The sequence below is a fragment of the Schistocerca gregaria genome, chromosome 2 (assembly GCF_023897955.1).
Source record: "Schistocerca gregaria isolate iqSchGreg1 chromosome 2, iqSchGreg1.2, whole genome shotgun sequence".
NCBI classification, from domain to species: domain Eukaryota; kingdom Metazoa; phylum Arthropoda; class Insecta; order Orthoptera; family Acrididae; genus Schistocerca; species Schistocerca gregaria.
Window position 1 is genome coordinate 281,905,128 of NC_064921.1, and position 27,800 is coordinate 281,932,927.

At 37.3% G+C, this 27,800-nt stretch overlaps 1 protein-coding gene across 2 annotated transcripts in view; it reads right to left on the reverse strand.

Annotated features, from left to right (window-relative positions):
• Window positions 1-1,065: 1,065 nt before the first annotated feature.
• LOC126336123 (protein gooseberry-neuro-like) overlaps window positions 1,066-27,800 on the reverse strand; it is a 364,226-nt gene continuing 337,491 nt past the window's right edge. For both annotated transcript variants that reach the window (XM_049999612.1, XM_049999611.1), the window contains exon 7: window positions 1,066-1,308. In XM_049999612.1, coding sequence (XP_049855569.1) covers window positions 1,161-1,308 — 148 coding nt within the window. In that variant the 3' untranslated portion in view covers window positions 1,066-1,160. The remainder of the gene's footprint in view (window positions 1,309-27,800) is intronic.

Sequence of the window (27,800 nt, forward strand, 5' to 3'; positions counted from 1 at the left end):
TAAAATATCTGTACACAAAGTATGTCTGAATTGGAGCTACCATTATCTTGTTTCATCGTTCTTTTGATTTTGGGTCTAAATGACTTTCTTGTCAGCTATGTTTCAAAAGCAGCCAATCTCCAAAAGGATTTATTATCTTTTTTGTGCCAAGAGATTGTTAATCCTCTGTTTGTATATCAGCTGATAAGTAGCAATTTTTGCTGTATAAATGATTCAGTTTTTTGTAATACAGTTTTATGTTTCTGCTGTCATAAATTAAGGTGGAATCATTTTAGTGGCAGATATGTTAGATCATTCTCACTTAATAAATTTAGGTCTTATGGTTTCCTAAAAACGTATCCAGTGCCTCAGTAAGTGAGCAATTCATGCTAATTCTCAGTTTCCAAAGTGACAAGAAGTACTTTATCTAATATTCTTAAATTCAGGAGCTGGCTTTTTCTGGTAATCAGTAAATGATGTGTTGTTCAGATAAATTACTGCTGTTTACACTAAAGAAAGTGATGGAGTTGTTGGAGACATATAATATATATTTCTGAAATATTTTCTCCTGAAGCTGGCCTATTTCATAGGGCATTTTGAGGTGGCAGAAAACCAGTTAATTTATTTGAATGGATTATATCCTGTAAATAACAACACTTAACTGTGTACCTGCAATGTAGTGTGAATACTACTATCTGTCTTATGTAAATTCATTATAGTTTGCTGAAGTTATAAGAAATATTCCAAACACATGCATTGGAAAATGCTGCAGAATAGTATGTAACAAGGTTTTTGAAAGTGTTTTACACTTTCAATACTGGTATGAATGTATATTTCTCTTCCTCAAATGGAAGTGTTAACACATATTTCATTCTGGATTCTATTAAGTTATTGAGGAGGAATGTTTTTTAAAAAAAGCCGACAATAGTAATAGTAGGCATTCACATATTTTGAAGAAGACTGTATGACCAGTCACTCCTTACCTTGTGAGTAAATTGAGAACTTTGAAGTGCAGTTGCACTCTAGCCTGTATTGTGTTTTTACAATGGGTAAAATAATTAATGTCAGCAGTTATATTGACAAACATCGAATAAAAAATAAATATATTTCAGTAATGAATAAGACATCTTGACAAACAATTTCATTCTCAGAGTACATCCATCATTAATAATCTAGTGTCATCAGAAATGACTTGCAGCACCCTGTGGCAAAGCTGGTTTACATTCATAGTTCCTATATGAAACATTTGCACCAACAAGCTGTGGCACTGTATTAGTTTGTTGCATGAGACTGGAACTCATATTCTGTGCTCCAGTAGAATAAGCATCCCTGAAACAGAAAAATGTTATATATATGTTTAATATTTGTTGAAGGAAGTAAACATATGTTGAATACTGTTTCAGTTTTTTTCTGTAGTTACAAAAGTCATTTCATTATCTTGACTGTTGCAAAATATTACTCTTATAAATGAGATATAAGAAAAAGAACTTATACACATAAAATGACATAATTTTTCTCTGATTTGATTGTTTTCTTAGTTTGTATTGCAAAAAGATTGAATGCATATCCTGAATACACATAAAAAAATCAACAGTCTCAGATTGTCACATAGTGCATTTGTGATAGTGTATTGAGGGAAATCAATTTCTCATAGACAACAAAACCATCATCCCTTTTGTGATTAAGTCCAAAAGGATGATGTTCTTGTTGTCTAGAGTTGCTGACTAGACGTTCTAGAGTGGACACTATATGTTGTCTGTTGTCCTTATTAAACACGTCCATGCAACTAAGAATCTTTTCCTCAATGAAATTTTACCCCAGAATACGATGACATAACACATTCAGTGTTACTGTAATGGACCTTAAAGCTTTTCAAGGCCCCAGTTTAAAAGAATGGTGGACTATGCATTACCTAATATAACAGTTAATGTTGGGAGGATCCTCTATGTTATACAGCTGCTGTAAAGCAACTCCTAAATAAATAGTGACTTCTCCATAATAGTTGCAAAACAAGGCATTGTTGTGTGTGTGTGTGTGTGTGTGTGTGTGTGTGTGTGTGTGTGTGTGTGTGTGACAGAGAGAGAGAGAGAGAAAGAGAGAGAGAGAGAGAGAGAGAGAGAGAGAGAGAGAGAGAGAGAACATCTACATCTGTATTTGTACTCCTCAAACCTCTGTGAAGAGGGTAATTAGCAACGTACCACATGTCAAGGTTCCTTCCTGTTGTTATTACATATGGATAGTGCAGAGCAAGACTCACTTCTGAAATACAAGTGTGCTGTAAATAGTCTAGTCTTGTCTTCATGTCACTATGGGAGTGATGCATGAGGGGGTGGGGGTATGGGGGGGGGGGGGGGGGGGAAGGTGAAGAATTTCTCCAGTTTTTCACTTAACACTGGGTATTCAAACTTTTTAAATAGACTTCCATGAGGTAACCGGCATCTGTCTTCAAGTGTCTGCCAATTCAGTTTTTCAAAATTTCCATGACCCTCTCTTATGAGTCAAATATACCTGTGGCAATTTGTGCCTCCCTTCTTGATACACATTCATTGTCCACTGTTTGTGCTATCTGGTATGGGTCCCATACACTATAACTATATTCTAACACTAGAAGCACAAATAATTTTAAGCATTCACTCATCAAATTTTAGAATATTGTTAAATTGTATGGGATTTACACCAAATAGACTAACAGGGGACACTGAATGTATACAAAAGTGGACAGCACAAAGGTACTTTCACTCTTGGGAGATTGTTTGGCATACAAAAACGTAATGCATGTAGCCTTCAGTGACTATCGCAGGAGATCTCTCACAAAAACCAAGGAAATACTGATCATGTTCACACAAAGGCTATAAATGACTCCAAAGTTATGTCTATATACTCTTGGATAACAGATAAACTTAAATTGAGGATAGCAAAACAAGAGTAGAAATGATGAACTTTGTTTTAAAATGATCCTCTACTAAGGGAGATACAAAAGTGCTGCCCCAGTTTACTTCTCACACACAGCAAAAGTGACAAAGAGGTTAGTGTCTGGGGAGTTGAGAAACAGTTACAATCACTAAATTCAAACAAGACTCCAGACTCCATTGGGATCCCTGACAGGTTCTATCCAGAATTTTCAGTTGATTTAAGTTCATATTAACCACAATATAGAGTAGATCCACTGAACAAACAAATGCACCCACTGACCAGAAGAAATCACAGGTCATCCTCATCTACAAGAATGCAAACAGAGGTGATCCACAAAAGTACCATCCATCCTCACTGAAATTCTTCTGTTATATAACCCTAGAATCTATTCTGAGCTCAAACATAATAATGTACTTCTTAACAGGATGACTTCCTCCATGCAAACCACAATGGAGTTTGTAAACGCCAGCCATGTGAAACCCAACTTGCACTTTTTTCACTGACAAGAGTGGATTGAGGCAGTCCGGTGAGCACAGTTATGTCTTGACTTCCAAAGAGCATTTGACTCAGCACTGCACCAACATTTATTAACAAAAGTACTTCTATATGGGGTATGAGACAACCTGTGGTTTGAGGTAGTGTGTTGGACTAGTAATCAAAACATCCACAGTCCTGGGTTTGAACTTTGCCACTGCTTAAATGTTGAATAAAATCATCAGCAGCGGTGGCCAAAGACTTACGGTGTAGGAAACCACCCGTTTATGACAATGGCCATTTCAAAGAGGATAGAGAGCAGACAGGGGTTCATGGCACTTCTTGCCCCTGTGGTGGGAAACTGCCCCTAAAAGGCAGAAGAATCGGCAATGTTAAATTTGCATGAGAATGCAGAAGGCAACTGAAACCATTTCGTTAAAGACACATAGTGTGTACCACAGGACATGTGGCCTGTACTCGAAAAAGTGTCATGATGATCACTCCATTGGCAAAAGATTCTGAGCTAGTCCCTCATTCAGATATCTGTGAGGGGACTGCTGGGGGGGGGGGGGGGGGGGGGGGGGGACTCTGAGAAAAATATTGAATAACCAATGAAAGGTAACATTCTACAAGTTTGGTTATAAAATGTCAGAAGTCTGAACCTGGTAGGTAAGCTAGAAAATCTAAAAATGGAAATGCTAATGGTTAGTTTAGATGTAGTGGGGTCAGTGAAGCGAAATGGGCAAAAGACAAGTATTCCTGGCCAGATGAGTGTAGGGTACTATCAACAGCAGCAGAAAATGGTATAACAAGAGTATGATTCATACTGAGTAGGAAGGCAGGGCAGAGAGTGAGTTACTGTGAAAAGTTCAGTGTTAGGGTTGTTCTCATCAGAATCTACAGCAAACCAATGCAGACAACAATAGTCCAGGTATATATGCTGGTGTCACAAGCATAGGATGAAGAGGTAGAGAAAGTATATAGGGATATTGAGAAAGTAATTCAGTACATACAGAGAGATGAAAATCTAATAGTTATGGGAGATTGGAATACGTTTGTAGGGGAAGGAGTAGAAGAAATGGTTATGGGAGAATATGGGGCTTCGTATGAGGAAGGAAAGAGGATAAAGGTTAATTGAGTTCTGCTATAAATTTCAGCTAGTAATAGTGAATTCGCTGTTCAATAATCAGAAGAGGTGGAGGTATACATGGAAAAGGCTGGTAAAAAGGAGGACGAGGAGATTAGTGTTTAACGCCCCGTCGACAACGAGATCATTAGAGACGGAGCGCAAGCTCGGGTGAGGGAAGGATGGGGAAGGAAATCAGCCGTGCTATTTCAAAGGAAACATCCCAGCATTTGTCTGGAGCGATTTAGGGAAATCACGGAAAACCTAAATCAGGATGGCCAGAGACGGGATTGAACCGTCGTCCTGCCGAATGCGAGTCCAGTGTGCTAACCACTGCGCCACCTCGCTCGGTTGGTAAAAAGGGGAAAATTCCAATTACTTTACACCATGGTCAGGCAGAGATTCCAAAATCAGGTGTAACCAGGACCAGGCACAGACACAGATCAAAATTTAGTAATGAAGAAGAGCAGGCTGAAGTTTAAGAGATTAGTCAGGAAGAATCAGTGCACAGAGAAGTGGTATACAAAAGTAGTACTGGATGAAGAGAGATGCTTGAAGTTCTCTGAGGCTATAGATACTGCAGCAATGAATAGCTCAGTAGGCATTTCAGCTGAAGAGGAATGGACATCTCTAAAATAGGCAATGGCACAGTAGTTGGGAAGTAAAAAGGAGGTGCAAGAAGGGAATTGTGAAGAAACCATGAATAACAGAGGGAATATTTCAGCTGATGAAACAGTAGAGGTGAAAGACAACATCCCTATCTCACACCCTTATTAATTTGAGCACTTGGTTCTTGGTCTTCCATTCTTATTGTTCTTTCTTGGTATTTGTACATGTTATATATTACGTACCTTTCTGTATTGCTTACACCTCTTTTCCTGAGAATTTCTAACGTCTTATATCATTTTACATTATCAAATATTTTTCAAGTCAACAAACCCTAAGAATGTATCTTGCTTTTGCTTCCATCATCAAATGCAATGTCAGAACTGTCTCTCAGGTGCCTTTACCTTTCTGAAAGCCAAAATGATCATCATCTAAGAATTCTCTATTTTATTTTCCTTTCCTATGTGTTTATTATTGTTAGAAAGTTCAAAGCATGAGCCATTAAGCTGCTTACATAGTAGTTATCATGCTTTTCTGGCCTGCTGTCTTTAACATTGTGCAGATGATATTTCTCTAAAAGTCTGATGGTATGTCTCTAGACTCAAATTCTGCATATAACTTGAATAGTCATTCGACTGTCACTTTGCAAATCATTTCATTTAAAAGCTCTGTTAAACTCTTAACTCTAATACAGGGTCACCTGAGTCTTGCTCACTTACTCGTCTTCCTTCTGCTATCATGTCATCACACAGGTTCTTCACCTTGGAGAGACCTTCAGTGCTTTAGGCCTTCAGTGCTTTTTTTTTCAACTGTCAGCTCTTTATTTAGCATTCAAATTCCTTTTTCTCTCTCAATGTTGATGTCTTTGCTTTTAATTTCACTGAAGACTGTTTTAACTTTTCTACATGCTGAATCTATCATTCCATTGACCATATCTTTTTTTGGGTTTCTTCACATTTTCCCTGCCCCTAGTTCACTTTAAAGTCATGGGATACCTCCTAATATTGCATAAGACTTGTTTTTCCTTGCATTGTGAAGCAGCATGACATGACATGGACTCAACAATTTGTTGGAAGTCCCTGTAGGAATATTGAGCCATGCTGCCTCTATAGTTTGTGCACAAACTGACCTCTGATTTATGTCCCATAAATGTTTGATGGAATTGATGTTGGGTGATCTGACAGCTAAATCATTCACTTGAGTTGTATAGAATGTTTTTCAAATAATTTGCGAACAGTTGTGGCCCAGAAACATGGCACATTGTCATTCATAAAAATTCCATTGTTATTTGGAAACATTAAGTCAATGAATGGCTGCAAATAGTCTTCATATAGTCAAACATAACGATTTCCAGTCAATGATTGGTTCAGTTGGACCAGAGAACCCAGTCTATTTCATGTGAACCACAGCCCACACTGTTATGGAGCTACCACCAGCTTGCACAGTGCTTTGTTGACAACTTGGATCCATGGCTTTGTGGGATCTGCACCACACTCAAATCCTGCTATCAGCTTTTACCAAATGTAATTGGGACCCATCTTACCAGGCCATGGTTTTACATTCTTCTAGGAAACAGCCTATATGGTTACAAGTGCAGGAGAGGCACTGTAGATGATGTCATGCTGTTAGCAAAGGCACTCACATTGGTCATCTGCTCCCATAACAAATTAATGCCAATTTTGCTGCTCTGTCCTAACAGATATGTGTGTTGTATGTCCCACACTAATTTTTGTGTTTATTTCATGCAGTGTTGCTCGTCTGTTAGCACTGACATTTCTATGCAAATGCCGCTGCTCATTAAGTGAAGGCTGTTGGCCACTTCGTTGCCTATGGTGAGAGGTAACAAATGAAATTAGGTGTTCTTGACACACTCTTAACATTGTGGATATGAGAATATTGAATTCCCTAATGATTTCCAAAATGGAATGTCTCATGCATCTAGGTCCAACTACCATTACATGTTCAAAGTCTTTTAATTTCCATCATGCAGTCATAATCACATACAAATCTTTTCACATGAATCGCCAGCATATGAGTAACAGTTCCACCAATGAACTGTCCTTTTACACCTTGTGTATGTGATACTGCTGCCCCCTGTATAGGTGCATATTACTATCCTAAGACTCTTGTCACCTCATTGTACAGTGCTGTGTTCCTGCTGTTTCCTAAACATATTGGTATTTGCTTCTTTCATTGACCAGTTGGACTATTTCAGCTGTTACACAGGGTTTCCTTGCAGTCAACTTCTTTGTTCTCTGTCCAGCTTCCATGATTGTCATTTTTAGAAATGTCTGTTCATCATTTAACTAAACCATTTACTGTGGTATTCATTACTGCAGTATGTACTTCATAATACAACTTCAAATGCACATCAGCAGTCTGAAGTGTTTCAGTATCCCATTTCTTTCCACAGTGGTTCTTCTGAATGGTTTTCAAAATTTCAGTCTGCCCTTCATCACCACTAAATTGTGATATGAACCTTTATCTACTTGATAATAATAATAAAGATTTTATTGTCTTTAGGCCATTACAGCAATTGAGGATGTCAAATGAAGTTACAATTTATAATACAGTTTGATAAGGTATCGACTACTGAAATATTTTAGCTTATATTACAACAAATGTACAGTGGGTCATCTGTTGGATTACTGCATTTTACGGTTGAAGAATTCATTGATATCATAGAATTGGTGGGCAATAAACCATTCATGCAGTATTTCTTTGAATGTATGTTCAGGAAGATCCTGTATAGCATGTGGCAGCTTATTAAATAATTTGTGCCCTGTGACTTCATAGCTTTTATTGATTTTGGTAATAAGGCATGTATATATGTGTATATATGTGTGTATATGTGTTTGAAGCTTCTTGTGTTGTAACAATGTACATTTTCTCTACATTTCTCATCTTGTAGGTTCTTCGTCGTAAAGATTAAGACATTGTATATATAGAGGTTTATTACTCTCATAATTTTTTGTTTAGTAAATAAGGGTTTGCAGTGAGCCTTATGTGAAGAATTTGTAATTATCCTAATGGCTTTCTTCTGCAATAATAGGATGTCATGTATATGACTACAGTTACCCCACAAGATAATGCCATAGGATATTATACTTTGGAAAAATTTAAAATAAGATGACCTTATGAATGTTTCATGTACACAATTTTTGAGTTATCTTAATAAATAAATTACTCTAGATACCTTACTACTAATATAGTTTACATGTTGGCCCGAGGATAACTTTTCGTCTAAATAAACTCCCAGGAATTTAACAGAACTAGGGTCATCAGACAGTGGCTTGTCTCTTAGAGTGAAGATTTTCTGCTGAGTTTTATTCTCATTTAGCAGGAAACCATTTGCTCTGAACCAATATGCTGTGTGAGTGAGTGTATGTTCAGCACAGGTTTTAAGATCATTAAGATTGGTACTGCTAGGAAGAAAAGTCGTATCATCTGCATACAATACAGTGGTGGATCTAATAAACAAGGGGAGGTCATTGATCATTATCAGAAACAGGAAGGGGCCCAATACAGATCCCTGAGGCACATCTACTTTAACATTTTCTATGTTTGATATTTCCTTACCAACGCAAACTATCTGTTTACTGTTGTTGAGATAAGCTTTTAATAGTCTGAGACTGTGTCCTTTCGTGCCGTAGAATTCTAGTTTCTCTAGTAGTGGCGTGTGCTCAACACAGTTGAAGGCCTTGCTTAGGTCATAGAATGAGACCTGAGCAAAGCCTTTGTTCTCAAAACCTTTGAGGATGTAACTGAGTACCATTTTGATTTCATCAATGGTTGACAGATTCTTCCTAAACCCGTATTGTGTAGCATTAATTATTCCTAGATTCTCAAAGTGAGATGATAATTGTTGGTACATGATGCATTCTATTACCTTGGAGAATGCAGGTACTATTGAAATAGGCTTGTAACTAGATGGAGAGTCTTTATCTCCCTTTTTGTACTGGGACGATCCTAGACAGTTTTAACTCATCAGGAAAATGCCCCTCCAGTAAGCACTTGTTTATGCAATGGGTTAAAGGGTACAGAATGCAATCACACACTTTTTTTAGCAGGTTGCATGATATGCCATATATATCTAAGCTATCAGATGATTTCAGTTGTTTTATGACCCCTTGTACAAATCTACGCGATACTTCAGAGAAGGTTAGCTTGCTTGTATTTAGTGACTGTCTACCCCAATTTTGGGAGAGTAGCTCTGATGGACTAATGTCTGGTTTGATAATTGCGTCTCCTATTAACAAAAAACTCATTGAGTGTTTGAGGTAGGATATTAATTTAGTCTTTTTTTAGTATCTGTGGCAGCACTGTTAATTACTCTCCAAGCGGTTTTGCATTTATTGGTGGAATTATGTATGCTGTTGGCATTGTAGGTTTTTTTTGGCTTGCAGAATGGCTTTTTTAAATTCATTCCTGCATTCCACATAGGCTGATTTGGCATAGTCAGACTTCATACTATTGTATATGTTGTACAGTAACAAAACTTGTTTCTTTAGATCTGTCAGCTGTTTAGTGTACCATATATTTTGTCTGTTTTGAGATCTGGATTTGTGGCTGCTGTCCATTATTTTGATTTTCTTTATGGGATACTATGGTTAAATAGGGTCAAGAAAGCATTAAAAAATCTATCAAATATGATTTTGGCTGGCAGGTGATTACTTGACATGTAATGTCCATCGACACTACAATGGCCAAACCAGTCTCTGTCAGCAAGGGAATTACGAAATGTGTTAATTTTATCCTCAGTTATGGGTCTGGTAATCACAACTGTTGGGACAGGTCTGTTTGCATTGCTCCTATTGAGGGGAATTTTACTTTCATAATTTAGAGATACGGAGTCATGGTCAGAGAATGGGAACACTACCGCTTCGCATGTGTTTTTAGTGGTCTTGAAGTTTACAAAGATGTTATCTAAACATGCTTTGTTTCTTGTGAGCCTGTTATTGACACGATGTAAATTATATTGTCTTAGTAAGTTTTCCAGATCTGCAACACCACCCTTACATTTAGTAACACCAAAATCAGCATTCAAATCACCTCCTATTGCAATATCATAGTGTAGCCATTTAATATTACTTAATTCACTCAATAGCATGTCCATTTTTTCTAAAAATATGTTAATGCTTCCCTTTGGTGATCTGTACATGGATACTACTATTAGCTTATGACTATTAATGATTATACCCATAACTTCAAAGTGCTGTTCATGACACAAGGAATTTAGGTCTAGTTTCGTTATTGTACAATTGAGTGACTGGTTGGAATAAATTGCCACACCACCTCTAATGTGCTCTTTCCTACAGTAGCTATTTACTATACTAAAATTGTCAAATTTGGTAACTGCAAGTTCATTCTCATTAGCCCAGTGTTCACTCAGACAAAAAATATCAAATTGGTTATCAAGACCAAACTTATTTATGATAAGTTCTTTATCTTTCAGTCCTTGAATGTTAAGGTAACATATTTTAAGATCCATGCTCTTATTGCTTAAACACTGAACACTATGGTGATTGGTTTTCAAACCTTTTACAAGGCTTATCTTTTGGATTTCTGCCTCTTGTTGCCTTTTACTAAAAAATTGTTCACGTGGAGTGGTAGCACATCTAGTGTTGTATGCCTACTCTTCCCTCCTTGTGATGATATTGTAGATGAGGCTGCTATTACAGAAATTGATGGAACTGCTGTTATGGTGTGTGGAGGCACTGTTGTGACATCTGGTGACTGAGGAGATAAGGTTGTTGCTTCTTCTTCTGCTGCTGCTGTTGAATCTTGCTGATGAAGTGTGATAGGTACTGCTGCTGCTGCTGTAGGCATTGTTGTGGCAACTGGTGACAGTGTCTATTTGGATGTTTCTTCAACTTCTGATGCATTGAATCCTGTAGATGAAGTGTGGTAGGTACTGCTGCTGCAACATTTGTTATGTGTGTAGGTACAATTGCTGCTTCCACCTCTACTGCTGCAATAGAAGTAACCATTTCTTCAGGCTCTGCTTGTGTCAAGCAAGGAACTGGAAGAGCATCAATTACTTCTTGGTTGTCAGACACTTTCAGTATCATGCTGATGTTTTGGTACAGAATCTTCTTGCCTCTGTTATTAAGTTGCATGCCATGTCTCATGTAACAGTCTCTTTGCAAGGAGTCCATACTTATGAAATATGCATTTTGGTAGGCCCTGCAAATCTTTCAGTATTGCCTGTTTGCTTTTATGATTTCCATGTTCGCACATGACCCTTCCGAAAAGTCATGCCTATGTGGAATTCTGACTACAAAAACTGATTTCTCTTCTGTTGAATTTAGTTTTGCCTTAAGGTTTCGTGTTGCACTGTGGAGATCATTTTTATATACATTATTGGCTCCAGCTATGATGACAATATGATGATAATTTTCAGTTTCTATGTGTCTAATGAGTTCTTGGATGGGTGCACCTGGTTTGACAATACTAGTTGCTTGTATACAACGACTGTAACATAGTATTTTTGCAATTTCACGTCCATGGCTATCAGAGAATATTTTCACTTTGAGTTTGTCTTCATGTTTATTGTGGAAGTTTCTACTCATGAGCTTGTCACTATATAGATTCGGCATGTGGGTATGCCTTACAATCTACTATGTGACTTTAGTATCTGTCTCACAGTGATGTAACTGAGATGGAATCTTCCTAGGTATTAGCCAAAATGCAGTGCAGAACTGTATAATTTCTTCCCTCTTATTCATACTGCCGAGCTTCCATTACTCTGCAACTCAGTTTACTGTGTTCCAGTCCTCTATGATTACTAGATTCTCATTCTGAATTAACCATTTAATGCCCTTATAGCATCTTTATCTCTTTATCACCTGCTTATGACATAAGCATGTATACCAGAACTGTTGTCATTGGCACTGGTTTGCTGTCGATTCTTATGAAAATAATTATATCACAGAACAGTTCACAGTAACTCACTCCCTGCCCTACCTTCCTATTTATAACAAATCTAGTCTCATTGCACCATTTTCTGCTGCTGTTGATGTCATTCCAAGTCTGTCTGACAGAAAATCCTTGTTTACTTCAATGACCCCCACTGTATGTAGACTGGACATTTGCATTTCTCTTGTCAGATTTTCTAGCTTTCCTACCAGATTCAGATTTCTGACATATCACTGTCCAGCTCATACAATATTAACCTTTTGATGGTTATTCAATCATTTCTTATGATCACCTACTCATTGGCAGTCCCCTCCTAGAGATCCAAATGGGTGAGTAATTCAGAATATTTTGCTGATGGAGAAAGCATCATGACACTCAATTACAGGGCCACACATCTTTTGAATGCACATTATGTATCTCTGATTAGGGCTTTCAGAGCTCTTTTTGCATGTTCATGCCATTGATAATTGCTGTTTTTATATTTTATTTTTTTATTTATTAATTTTCTTTTAATGGGGCAGTTTTCCATTCCAAGGGCAAGAGTGTACCCGAAGTATTTAATCTACTCACCCACCCTCTTTGGCTAGGTCATAGGCAGAGTGAGGGTTAACTTCATACTGTAAGCCATCAGCCACCATTGCTAATGATTTTTATTCAAAATTCCAGTAGTGCCTGTCATCAAAGCTGAAACTTAGCATGTGTTTGATTATTAGTTAAAGATGCTACACTTAGACCATGGTGATGACCATGGAGGGTAGTTACAAATCAGCTGTGCATCTTGTCTTAGAATACTGTTCTAGTGTATGGGATTCATACCAAATAGGACTTACAGGCAAAGGCAAATGTCTGCTTGTGTCTGTGTATGTGTGGATGGATATGTGTGTGTGTGTGTGTGTGTGTGTGTGTGTGTGTGTGTGTGTGTGTGCGAGTGTATACCTGTCCTTTTTTCCCCTTAAGGTAAGTCTTTCCGCTCCCGGGATTGGAATGACTCCTTACCCTCTCCCTTAAAACCCACATCCTTTCGTCTTTCCTTCTCCTTCCCTCTTTCCTGAAGAAGCAACCGTTGGTTGCGAAAGCTTGAATTTTGTGCATATGTTTGTGTTTGTTTGTGTATCTATCAACCTGCCAGCACTTTTGTTTGGTAAGTCACATCAACTTTGTGTTTAGAAAATATATGGCCTGGTAGATGACATCAGAAGCTCCACAAAGCTTTTTGCAGAAGATGCTGTTGTATACAGAGAAGTCACAATGCTAGGAAATGGTAACAAAATGCATGAAGACCGGCAGAGGATCAATGCTTGGTGCAGGTATTGGAAATATGCCCTCAACATAAACAAATATATTGTATTGTGACTACACAGACAAAAAGACCCTTCATTGTATGATTACACAATTACAGAACTCTTACTGGAAGCAGTTACTTCCATAAAATATCTGGAAGTATGCATATGGAATGATCTGAAGTGGAATGATCACATAAAGTTAACCATGGGTAAGGCAAATGCCAGACTGAGATTCATTGGAAGAATCCTCAGGAAATACAGGTCATCAACAAAGGAAGTAGTGTACAAAATACTCATTTGACCAATACTTGAATATTGATCATCAGTCTGGGATCCATACCAAGAAGCAGAGAAGATTCAAAGAAGAGTAGCATGTTTTATTATAGGTTCATTTACTAAGCAGGAAAGCAACACAGAGATGCTCAACTGATTCCAGTGTCAGACAATACGTGAGAGGCATTTTTACATCACAGGATGGTCTACTGTTAAAGTTACAAGGTTGTAGTCCCTAGAAGAGGTAACCAATATGTTGCTTCCCCTTATCTATATCTAAAAATTAATAGAGATTGAGCCTGCATGTTGGTTTACTAGCAACAATATGAGACTGGAACAGGGAAAAGGGGAAGTGACAGTGGTATGCAAAGTATCCTCCACTACACATGGTAAAGTGGCTTATGGGGTAAAGATGTATATGTATTCAATAAAACTTCCATAAGGACTCTACAGAAATGTATATCCTATTCAGAAGGTTTTGTCTTCTAATAGATTTACAGCAATCTTGAAAAATTTAGTGATTAACTCCAAGTATTCAAATACAAGTTCAAGGGTTTCCTTGTGGTACAGTCCTTCTCTTCTGCATATGTGTTCCTCACAGTAATTAAGAACTTTTCTCTATGACATGTCATTGTTTTGTATACTCTCCTACAAATGGACTTTTTGAATTTGTTTTGTGCTTTATTAATTCTTTTGTTAATAAAGATTCCACAACCAAGTATTTTTGCCTCACATGCCCCCTCAGAAACTGATAAATAAAATAAATCAAAATAGCAGAAGTAATATTGTATCAACAAAGCACTTTTTCCACTTCGGGTAGCTAAAACTACAACTACAATTTTCGTCATTAATTAACTTAGCTATTAAGTGCTTGCCAATGTCAGTGAATTTTCAGTATCAGTGCTCATAAGAAGATCAGTTAGCTGCATACGAAGTAGCAATATTCATTGTTAACAGGCATCACTTTTCTATGATACTGTGATTGCTGAGACAAAAAGTTAGAAGTTGGAGACAGACAGCAGATATTTAATATTACTGAGTTAGCATTTTTCATGATAAAAAGGCTTTCCTGAAATTTTATAATATTAAATCTAGTATGAGTAAAGTAACAGTTTATAGCATTTTAATGACAGTTAAACTTAGTGACAGTTAAACTTTACTTTAGTTCCTAGCACCTACTTCCCATAGTCTGTATGTGCTCAGGCTCATTCCACATCCCTGAAGGTTCTCCTTCAAGTTTAAGTGGTACCTGATAAACATGAAGAGCACTGTTGTTGAGATAGTAGTTAAGTGATGCTATACTATGTATTAATGATTTTTGTATGGTACGTTGGCTTAATTGTTAATGTTCTGAATCATGTAATGACAGTGCCAATCAGTCCATTCAGTGCTTGTATGAGAAACCACTAAATAATATATGATGTGCTGTTTGAACTTCAGAATTACAATATTATTAAAAATTATACTACACACTGCTGTGTAATGAATTCTGTTCCAAGGTGGAAGGAAGCTCTTAGAACAAACAGCCCACACAGGAAATTCACAGCATCAAATTGCAAAACCTCTGCAAACAAAATAACCACATAAAGCAGTCTCAGATGACATGCAGCCTTAATGTAAATTCTGAGCCCTTCTTATACCACTGCTGTAAGAAACTGCACTGCTTAAAATCAAGAGATCACATGTTAAAAATTATATTTGACACATTCCATGTGTAGCCATGATCAGAACATCTGCCTAACGAAACACAAGTGCCATGAAAACACAAGCATAATGTACACATGACTTTAAGAATAAAATGTTTCAAAGAACATTAACAATTAAGCCCACATACCACACAAAAAGCATTAATACATAGCATAGCATCACTTAACTACATTCTCAGCAACAGTGCATAACTGATGGCTAGCTGCCATTTCGGTATCTAACTATTGATACATACCACCAGGTGGCATAGTTGTATGGTTGCAGTGGCATTAAAAGTGTTCATAAAAATATATATAGTCATAATTAATAACAAAAATAGTATTGGAAAAAATGTAAACATAATGGGCAAAACAACACATTCTAGTTTATGCCTATTTCCTAAAGAACCGTGGGGGATTCTGACTTCTATAACTTTGGATTTGGCAGTGCTGTATGTTCTTGGTTCTTATCTGTAAGAATTATGATTGGCTTGACTGTCCCAGTATGTCCCCCATTCCCTTCCTGGTCTCCTTTCATCCTCTTCCCACCAGCCCTCAAATAGATCATTTGATTTACTGATGATCTTTTGTTATACACTTTTAACTATTGCCTTTCAAGTTTCCTATTATCTTTACATTTTTCCAATACTGTATTTGTCATTAAATTGTCCATATATTTCTTTGAGATACACTTTTGACACTACTACAAACATACAATTAAGCCACCTGCTGGCATGCATCATTAGTTAGACTCTGAAATGGCTGCTCCCCATTAGTTGAGCACTGATGTTCAGAATGTATTTATATGATGCTGTAGTAAGTATTAAACAACAGGAAGTCCAGGATGGAATAACAACAATAGTATGAAAAAGATAGATTGCTTCTCACCATATAGAGCAGACACTAAGTCACAGACAGGCACAATGAAAAGACTGCTACACATTTTAGATTTTGGCCACAATTACTTTTTTAAGACAGAAAACACAGACATTTACACAATCACAACTCACATATACAGGGCCACTATCTCTGGCTGCTGTGGATGGACTGAGTCATAACTGTGATTTGTGGGAGCAGCAAGCTCTGCTCATAAAGATGGGGGTAACCACACTGTGAGAAAATGTAAATTAGAATCATGTGTGGTTATTCTTACTGGTACAGCTATCATCAATTGAACATAATTTTTGAAGTGAAGGACTAGATATTAATTTACCATGACCATTAATGATGATGATGTAATAAGAAGAACAATATCTGAAATCAAGAGCACTTGTGACGAAGGCAAGATATCTAATTCTTACAGGCAGAAACTGCAGTGAAGTATCATAGAGTCCTCCAGGAAGACAGAAGCAGAACAAGTACTTCAAGTGTTTATGATGCAACCATGAACAGTCTTAATGGAAAGTTATATGACAGCGAAGTGAACCAACCTGAAGAGGATCACAGCAACTCAGTCAAAATGTTGGCAATTTAGTTTTTTTTAGTAGTTTACAATGATGCAGCCCATACCCAGAAAAAGTACTTTTCACTATGGATGATTAAGGCAACTCTGTTGTCTTGATTTCTGTGGTGATTATATTAGAAAAATCTCAAATTTCTTCAAATTCAATGATGTCTGATGTAAAAAAAAAATCCATTGCATAAGTTTAATTGTGATCTTATGAGATATGAAATCATGTCTAATTTCTTGTTTGAATCAGTGATCAGTAAGAAAAAAGATGTAATGAAATGAATCTAAAGATGCCTAGACTTAACTCTCAAATAAAATTACATAAACCTTGTACATAGGACAACCACAGCCATGAGAAATGATTTTGGGTATTTATAAACTGCTTCAGCTGTATTTAGTCCTTTATTATTAGATTAGTACTGATTTCATGGCACTAAAAGCCACATCTTCAGGTGATCAAATGACTAAAACATTAGAGTGGAAAAGCTTAGAACCTTGTTCCTAACTTTTATTGTCCATCAGAACAAAACACTGCTAAAGGTGGTATGTCATAGAATAAATCAGCCAGATTCCAATATAGTAAATAGATCCGCTTCTTCAATCTATACAGAACCATGAACTGACCATACGGCCCCGTCCCCTGTTCGTGATACCATATAGATCAGAGAAGCAGACCCATCTGCTGTACTGGAATCCAGCTGTTTTATTATATGAGATACAACCTTTTAGCAGTGTTTTGTTCTGATGGACAATGAATGTTGGACAAAGAAGTTCTGAGGTTTTCTACTATAATGTTTTAGTAATATGTTCACCTGGAGATGTGGCTTTTAGTGCCACTAAACCAGTAAAAGATCCAATAATAAAGGACTAAATACAGCTGAAGTGGTTTATTAATACTGAAGATCAAAATTACATAAAGTTGACACACCTGTTAGATCTGTTGTAAGTAAAGTCAACAGTATCTGTAATGCTAAACTTTAAAAAGTTATTACATTTTTTTCAGTGTTAAAACAGTTATGAAATAACTATACTCCTAAGGTATGTAGTTGTAACAGAGGGAGCATTGCAGGTATTGACATCATCAACCTGTATACCAACCAAAATTCCTATTGAAGAAACTCCTGTGATCATATGATCAATCAGTTGAAATTTAAGATATTTAACTTGTGTGAAACTTTGGAATTTACTGAGTCAATGCAAATGACCCTGCCTTTCCATTATTTTAAGTTCAGTGGTAAGCTCTATCATCAGAATAATGGTTTAGCAAAGGGTGGTAGCCCTCAGGCATCTTGAGAGTAAGTTCTTTGATTTTCACAGCAATACAAGGAAAAACTTTATTATTTATTGTAGGTATGTTGATAACATTTTAATTCTTTACAATGGCAGTAAGAAAGACACAAGGATTCTGCATGTTCCTGATCAGATGAATGAAAAAGTACTGTACATTTTTTGGCGAAAATGGAGGTGGAGGGATGCTTAAATTTTCCTGATATTAAGATTAGGTGTGATTGATTAAAACTTATTTACTGACATTTTCCATGTGTCTGCAGCCAGCAATTTAATTACTAATGAAGATTCATGGCACCCTGGTGCCTATCGGCACAAATATTTTTTCCATATTTTATGGGTTTAACTAAATTGAGGCTTAACATGGAAGCTACTAACAAAGAAATTGACATTATCATTCAGATGTGGGTGGCTAACAGATGCAAAGAAGAATTTATCTGGAGGATGGGAATAAACTTTCTTAATGGACAGAAGTGTCAAGCCTGAACAGTAGGTAACAAATTTAAACATTCTACCATGGTCCATGATGTGACAAAGATGCATACAATATTCAGAAGAAGATATTTGCACCAACAAAATGCTTGGGCTTATTCTGTACCATAGTGTTGATGAAAAATAGATACACTATAAAAGTCAGGGATCTACAGAATTCAATGTACATTGCATAAAAACAACTGTGTCATCCTGAACACTAAAGATTTTGTAACCAGGTGTAAAGAGCACACATACCAAAATAATAATGCTCATAGCTGCCACTTAAGGGATAAGTGCTATGTGATGTTACCTATGGACGACAGTATGAGTCTTGCATTCTGAACCTAAGGAAGGAATGTAGATGTTCTTGAAGAATTAGAAATTTATGTTCATTGTTCAACCAATCATCATGCAGTTATTAATGAACAAACAGACTCCAGTTGACATTGGTTCTTTAATATCTTTGATGAGATTCTGACATAAATGTGGTCACTCTCCCTTGACATCCGTATTGTTGGTAGGTACATGCTACTCATTTTTGTTAATGGCAATACCTATTAGAAATGGTGCCTGCCATGTTCTATATCTCAACCCAAACAAGAGATAGTGTGGTAGGCTTTTATTTGGTGTGAGCATGTCTAACTGCTAAACCATCACATTTATGGGATACATCACCTGGATAAAAATCCCATGAAACAAATTCCTTCACTGTTTTGTCTAAGTTTTATCATACATAAAAATTTTCACACACATGTGATTTTTCACCTTATGTAACTAGTGTTTCCAGATCCATTTTTGCTTTATCATTCCTAGTAAGTATGTTTCTTTGTTATATGCTTGTTCATATATTGGTCAGCTGATCCTCAAAGATCCCTTTGGTCCCACATGGGTTCAAATATATGTAATTAAATTGCAGCACACATTGTTCCTTAGCCTCTAGCACTGTTGATGAAATGCCATGTGTCTTTGCATGGACAGCCAAACCTGAATTTGTTTTTTAATGTTAACTGCCTATTTCATTGTAAACATTTTTGTAAATTTGTTTATGTACTGCTTATTAACTTCATTGGTGCAAAAGCATTTGAATCAATAAAAATGTTTCCTTCCATGCCTGATGACTTCTCCTTGTCTCCCCCTTCCAATCTCTGCAACATTTTGTCCAAGGCCACCCACCCACCCACCCACCCCTCGTCCTGATATTGCTGTATTTTCAGTTTTATCCTATACACATATGGTGCATAGCCTAAAAAACTCACAGTGACAGTCCCCTTTGTACTACCATTATAGGGTTAATATTTTCAAAAATTTTAGTGTCATTTGCAAATGCTTATATGATGCTCTATTGTACATTAAAGAAAATAATCAATTATTGACAGTATAATGCAAATGAATAGATAAAAGACCTTCCAAATGCATATACTGCATAACAATTTTAGAAATTTATATAAAAATTAAAGTAATTGATATTTGACAATATAATGTAATTGGATAGTTAAAAATATCTACTCACCAAGCAGCAGCAGGAGAATGCACACACAAAAATGTTTAACTTTTACAAGCTTTTGGAGCATGTGGCTCCTTCTTCTGGCAGAAGAGCTGAAGGAGAAGGAAGAGCGGCAAAGAAAAAGGATTGGAGAGATCTACAGAAAGGGGTATGGTTCAGAAAAGACACCCAGAATCCCAGGTCAGGGGTGACATATCGGATGGGATGGGAAGGAAAGACTGATTTCTGGGAACTGCACCAGATGAGATTTAAAAACCTGAGAGCTGAAAGGTGGAAGACAGGGTAATACACAAGACAGAGATTACTACTAAAACACTGTGCATGAGTTAATAAGAGTGAAAAGCTAAGTGCATTTCATTTATGTGACAGAGGTGGGAGACAGGACGGTGAAAAATGGACAGGACAGGAAATGACAGAAGTAGAAAACTAAAATGGAGTGAAGAACTGTGAATAAATGCTGAGATTGAAGGAATTAACATAAATTAAGGCGAGGTGGGTGGCAAGAACCAAGAACATCGTAGTGTTAGTTCCCACCTGCGGAATTATGAGAAACTGGTCTCTGGGGGAAGAATCCAGATAGCATGTGTGGTGAAGCAGGCACCGAGGTCATGACTGTCATGTTGTAGATCGTGCTCTGCAACAGGATATTGTAAGCTGCCCGTATACACCCTCTGTGTATGCTCATTCATCCTGACTAATAACTGGGTGGTAGTCATGCCAATGTAAGAGGCCGAACTGGTATACAAGAGTCATTTCACAGGTGGCTCTCCCTTTGATAGTACATGTTTTGCCAGTTACAAGGATGGAATAGGTGGTGGTAGGAGGGTGCATAGGGCAAGTCTTGCAGTGGGGCAGTCACAGTGGCATAGGGAAATAGGTGCAGAAGGAGCATAGGGTCTGATAAGGATATTGTGAAGATTGAGAGGATGATGAAAAGCTATTATATGTGTGGTTGGCAAAATCTCAGATAGAATAGATCTCATTTCAGGGAATGATTTTAGAAAGTCATGGCCTTGTCAAAGTAGATGATTAACACATTTAAGACCAGGATAATACTGAGTGATTAGTAGTGTGCTCCAAAGTTGTTTTTTGGAGAGATCGGCAGTACCAGGATTGGATGTAATGGCACGGGAAATCTGCTTTGAACTGTTCTGTTGGAGTAATTACATCCAGTGAAGGCTGAGGTGAGAATGGTGGTGTATTGCTGTAAAGAGTTTGTGAAATTAATTGAGAGGAATGTTAACAGGTCAGCCTCACTATGAGTACATACAGCAAAGATGTAATCAATGTATCTCAACCAAACCAGGGGCTGATGGCTCATGGATCCCAGTCAAGCCCCCCCCCCCCCCCCCCCTCCCAAGTGGCCCATGAAAAGGTTGGCATAGGAAGGAGCCATCCTGGTTCATGTGGCCATGCCCCTGATGGTCATCTGTCTGCCCCTCAAAGGTGAAGCAGTTGTTGGTAAATATGAAGCTGATGAAGGTGAATAAGAAGAATGTCATAGGTCTGGAATCAGGTGGGTATTGCCTGAGGAAATGTTCAGCAGCATAGTGACCATGGACGTGGAGGATGTCGGTATAGAGAGAGATTTCAAACAATGATGAAAAGCAAGGCATGTGGTGGGAGTGGAATGAGCATGGATTTCAGGCTGTTCAGGCAGATATTGAGAGAACAATATGCAGTCAGATGCATATTGTGACATACATTGGAACTAATGATGCTTGTCTATCTGTTATCCAAGGTCATGCTTTGATCAATCCAGTGATTGATAACATCAGTTTTACTTACAGAGTTTCAACAAAGCTCACAAACTACTCCTGAGATTCTGTGACAAGCTAGGCTGGGCATATGCCATAGGGATAATTTTTGTAGGGTCCCTGTAAATGTGCTAGGAATGCACTCCACATCAGAGACTTCTACCCAAGAAACTGAGTGTGAGTAGATTGCACACAAGGTTTACTTAGCTTAGGCGACTCTGCAATCATCTCCATCGATGAATTCTAGTAATTAATTGCCAAGAATTCAGAGAAAAGTCCCAGATGTTGAAGGAGCTCTAAAATGTTGTGGAATTAATATAATACTTTTGTCAGTAGGGAGGAGGCAGTACGTTATCTTGGATAGTGAGATATTGATTGAAGCAGAAGAAACTTCAGGCATGCTCCAGGTAAGTCTGTTGGCACTCTTGCTGTTAATAATAATCACTTATGGACTATATACAATATTAATACTAACTCCAGACTTTTAGTCTATGATGTACTATGAGTAGATAATCCAGCCAGATCTTGGTAACATTTCAAAATGGTGGACAAACTGGCAGTTTGTTTTAAATCTACAGAAAAGTGGAATTGTGCACTTCAAAAAATGTAGAAAAGTAATATCTTATGGCTAGAACTTTAATGAGTCACCATTAGAATGAGTCAACTCATAAATACCTTGGTGTAACAATTTCAAATAAAATTGAATGATGATGTAGGCTCGGACCTAAGTAGGGTGGGTGGCAAATTTCAGTTTTTTGGTAGAATATATGGAAAATGCAGTCACTTTATAAAGGAGGCTGCTCACAAATCACTTGTGTGTCACATCTTAGAATATTGCTGTAAGTGTGTGGGAGACAAACCAACTAGATCTAAGAGAGAATATTAAATGTATGCAAGGAAGGATGGTACACAGACCACAGAGACAAACTTAGATTAATTACAGCATACACAGAGACATTTAAGCAGTCATTCTTCAAGCACTCTGTGCTCAATTTGAATCCTAACTTATGGTATCATCTGTTGTGAGGCCATAGTGCAAGTGTATCATGATATCAGTACAGAGATGATGATGTACCAGATAAACAACTGGTGCATCATAATCTCTGTATTTAATGTTGTATTATATTAGGTACCTTTTGCTATGAACTTCACAATAGTTTTCAGGAAAACATGTAGGTGTAGACTAAATGCTGCTGTAGATCTAATTCTTCATTAGTTGTAATCAGCTTATATGATAAAAATAACATGTTTTACACTGCTGTTAAAACATTTCTTCCCATTAATCTTGTATTGTGAATACATTTTAGTTAATCTCGATCTCTGCAGTAAAGTGAAATAAATTGTGAGCAGGTAACATAATCTTTGATTGAAAAATTATTACAAATCTGAGATTTAGTTAACTCAGTAACATTTATATATCACATGCACATGTTTCATCCATAAAATAAGACAGTCATTTGAGCAAATAAAGAGTAAAAGTAATGTAATCATAATTTTGTGTTGATCAAATATGACAAAATAATCTGTTTATACTGAAAAATATAATTACAGTGGACAGGTGTGGAAACTGCTGCAGAATAATTAGAAATGTACACCAAAGAGAAGTCTATGTAAAAAATTTTCTGTTGGATACTGTGAAGCAACTATCTTGAACCGATATGTGGCTAGAGTTTGACATTTTAGTAGTTGTGTTTATCACTCCACAAAAAAGAAGAAGGAACTGACAGTCTTCAACCTCAAATCTGATCCTACAGTAGGATAGGCAGAATTAGAGCAGCTGTTGTAGCAGTAAGACTAAGAGTAGTGTAGATGAGTGGACTGTGATTGAACTAGACAAATCAGGCAAGAGGTTTAAGAAAAGTTGTAAATCTTCTAGCTTTAGTCAAGGTGTATCCAACAGACTCACTGATCTGGAGACTGTAGACAACCCAAGGAGTTCAAGAACATTGTGACAAGACAGGGAAGAAAATGGAAGTTAAGGTTATTAGTAGTCAGGGGTTTCAAAATCCAAGAGGTCCTCCTCCTTGGGATTAGTCATAAGAGCTAAATCTCCAATTAAGTACAGAAACACTGGGCAAGGAATACAGGGCAATAAGTATTTTAAACCAAGTGAGGATTTCAACTATGTTACCTGTGGTTTATGCTCTCTGCAGTTCTTGGTGAAGAAAACAAGTAGTGATTTTTGGATGCACCAGTAAAACTTTGATTGTAATGGGCTGATAAAGTTTAGACTGTAATGGAGTGGTAAAGCTTAGACCGTAACCTCAACTACAAAATCAAGAATAATATGAGGCACATCCCTGGGGGTGCTTTATATACTGACGTGAAGATTGTGCAACTCTCTGACAGATGCAAACAGACCAGGATGTGCTACACTGAAGGTGTATATGAAAAGGTCCAGGAACGACACAGCATTGTGGGACAATGACACATGGGTGAAACTGATGTATTGGTTCTCACACCACATGTAAAGACTTGCATCTGAATGTTTCCAGTAACATGTTACTTCCACAATTATTTTCCAGATGCATTCACTATAACCAGAATAATGTCTGTCCAATCTCCATTATTTCTATTTTCTCACTGTGTTTTAGGGTAAATTTTTCGGAAAAGTAGAGCTGCTGTATGACTATAGGCACACTTGGAACAGCCAGTAAAAAAACAAAAACAGCACCATTTACTGCATAGAGTGTAAGAATCGTAATCTGATATTGCAGACTGGTAACTGTCAAAACCTGCTGGAGAGTATAGAACTGAGCCTTGGCCACCAGAGGGAACTGTTACATCTGCAAGTGCTCACCTAGCTGGCCAGCAACATCACACATCATTCTGCTTGCTCACAGCTCACGGCCACTCCATAAGTCCTTCTGCTCAGTGGTATCCTACTCAGTGATGTATTTGCATAATTATGATGTCTCCTGTTGTAATGCACCATTGTTTGTTGATTTTCACTTCACTATTTCTTAGATTCTCTCTCTTCAAAATACTCATTCGGCTTGTTTATCTACAGTGCCATCTCCACTTGTCCATATCCATATTGTTTGTTTTGTTGTCTGCACTTGGTGATCCACTGTTAGTGTCCTCATACTAGTCAGCCAAGCCTCAGCAGGTTTCCTTGTGTTGTTCCTGACCTTTCATTGAATCCCAGCCACAAAACAAAACACATTTGGACTTTGAAGATTATTAAGCAAGAAAGACGAGCTTCCCACTTGAATACTGGAAATATATCTACAGATGTACTGTGTTTCACTGAATTCCATTGGAATCAACATAAAATGAACATGTAAATGTAGTTGGATACACATTACCATTACATTATTACAGGCTTAATAGAAGGAAAGAGGAGGTGGCTGTGTACACTAAAAGTGGAATACAGTCCTGTGTCATAGACCCAAATGAACACTGGACTGAACAGGTCTCAGAATTCTAAAAGTCATTAAGAAACTTTGAAAAATATAAGGCAGCCTTACTGATGGTGTAACCCCATCCCCCCCTCCCACCCCACCCCCCAATTAGTAAATGTTTTGTAACTTCATTAACCAATGATAAAATATATTTATATAACATACTGAGAAGCAAATATATGTGGATATTTCGAGGTGATTTCTTCTGATATAGATCTTATCATGATTACTTAAAAGTTACTGTTGTCTAGATTCAATTTGTTGTGCACAATAACACTCCAAAAACAATAGAACTAGAGCAGTAGCAACTGATGATTCATTTCTAAATCCAACTGGCTTTCTTAAAATAGATGTGAGCAACATAATAAATGCTTTGACTGTCTGTGATACTGAAATAACAGGAAAAAGTGTTCTCATGAATCAAGTCAAGGGAAACATATAATTCCACAGATTCATAAGTTTTAACTCATTTAAACTATTCAGATAGAAGCTGCAGGTTGAACAATGGAAAGGATTTTCTGAGAACACACACTAGATGAGAAATGTAATTATTTCTTAAAATTATTCTTATAACATTATGAATCCAGTTTTCCTTTACATCATGTCAAGAACATGTACAGCAGGATAGAGCAGAAAGGGTGCTTAACATCCAAGATGAAAGTATCCTGTGCAAGAAGACAGAGCTTTATTTAATGCAAATGACCACTAATGACGAATCAAAGAAGCACTTCAAAAAGTATTTTAGACTTCCTTACTGTGGCATCAAAAAAGCAAAACTCATTTGCTATGCCAAAAATATTCCAAAAATGAAACAGAAAGAAGTTTGGAGCATTATTATGCAAGAAATGGGTAAACTTAATAAAGCAAATGATTTTCAACTCCTTGATGTCAGCAGTCATGAGACAAATGAGAACCACTTTAGTGGATTCTTACTAACTAACTAAAAACATGTCAACAAGAAAAAGACAATATAAAATGGATCTGTTAGACTTATATAGAGAGGCATTGCACATTACACCACCAGACATCACTTTTGGCTAATTATCTTTTAGTGAGATCACAACAGCCTTAACTCCCTGGAAAGCAGTATCTTTTCTGGATATGATGGTATTTCAACCAAAGAACTTAAATCTTATGATGGCTAGGTAGTGCCCCTGTGAGTTACTTTTGTAAACACCTAATAAGTCAAGGTGTATTTTATGAAGAGTGAAGTAATCCTTTCATAAAAGTGGAGACAAGGAAGTAACATATAATCATCCATCTGTCTCCTCACCATGCTCTCAAAAACTTTCTAGAAGATAGCTTTCAGCAGAATAATGACTCACTTCTCTGAAAATAACATGTCAGGGGCAGTCTGTTCAGGTTCCATTAGGGCTTCTCTACTGATAAAGCAGTATATAATCTCACTTTAGTTGTAACAGCCCTATACAAGAACAATTATCTGTTGGCTTTCTCTGTGGTCTTGTTGAATCCTTCAGTTGTGTAGATCATGAAATTCTAAATAGAAACTAAAGTAGTTCTGGTATTTTATAAGGCTTTCCCCCTGCACACATGGAATTGTGGCTTAAAACTTTGAAATGAAGTTTCACATTAGGGAATAATGCAACAGGAATAAGACTAAATATGAAGTGGGGAAACATTAAATATAGTATTTATTGCTTAACTCACTCCTGTTCTTGCACGTGTAAGTGATTTACCTGAGACATTAGATAACTATTCAAAAACTTTACTTTTTATTGATGACACTAGTATACTGATAAATGGCCCAGACACATCCATACCAAACAGCCAGGAGAATAATGGAACAAGCTTACAACTGGCTCATAGCAAACAGTTTAACCGTTAATATTACCAATACTGTTATTATGCAGTTCGAAAGAAATCAAGATGACTTAGAGACACAAGAAGTAGAGATCAGTGGGACTCACTGGGTGTGGCTCCTTGTGTGAAGGTCATAGGAATCCAAATGGATAATAAACTGAGGTGGCACTAGCATGTGGGTAAATTCACCAAAGACCTCAGTTCTACCTGCTTTTCCCACAGAATGTTTCTCATTATAGTCTGGGAGACGAGTCTTTGGTATTGACAGCTCGGTAGCGTCTTTCCGTTGCCTAGTGACCGCAGGCAGGCAGCCAATGACGGCCCGACTTTGAGCGGGTAGCAAGGGCCACGTTGCCGCTCTGAAACCCGGTCGCGCGCGCTTATGAAACTTACTAGTGTCTCGCGTGCAGGCGGTGCGGTCGTTCTTCGTTTGTCTTTAGTTGAATTCGCAGTTTATTTCGTTTTTGTTGTTTTTAGTGTTTCTTTGTTTATGTTTCGTTGTAAAGAATGTCTAGTGCCGCGGGTAGTACCAGCCCAACACAAGAAGTGAAACGGAGGAAGAAAAGTGTGCTACACACCCAGGCCCGTGAATTCATGTGCTCTGTGAGGGATTACTTTGAGAAAGAAAAGGACAAAGGTGGGCCCTTAATTCCTGTTGTTCAGGTTGTGAAGAGAGCTGCAGCAGCATTGAAAATAAGTAAGAACACTGTTGTAAAGATAGGGAAAGATCAGTATAGTGTAGATTGTGACGAGAGTGGCACAACAAAGCTGCACACACCAGGAAAGAAGTGACCGAGAAGTAAGCAGGTGACAGCTTTGGACGATTTTCAGAAAGACGCTATTCGT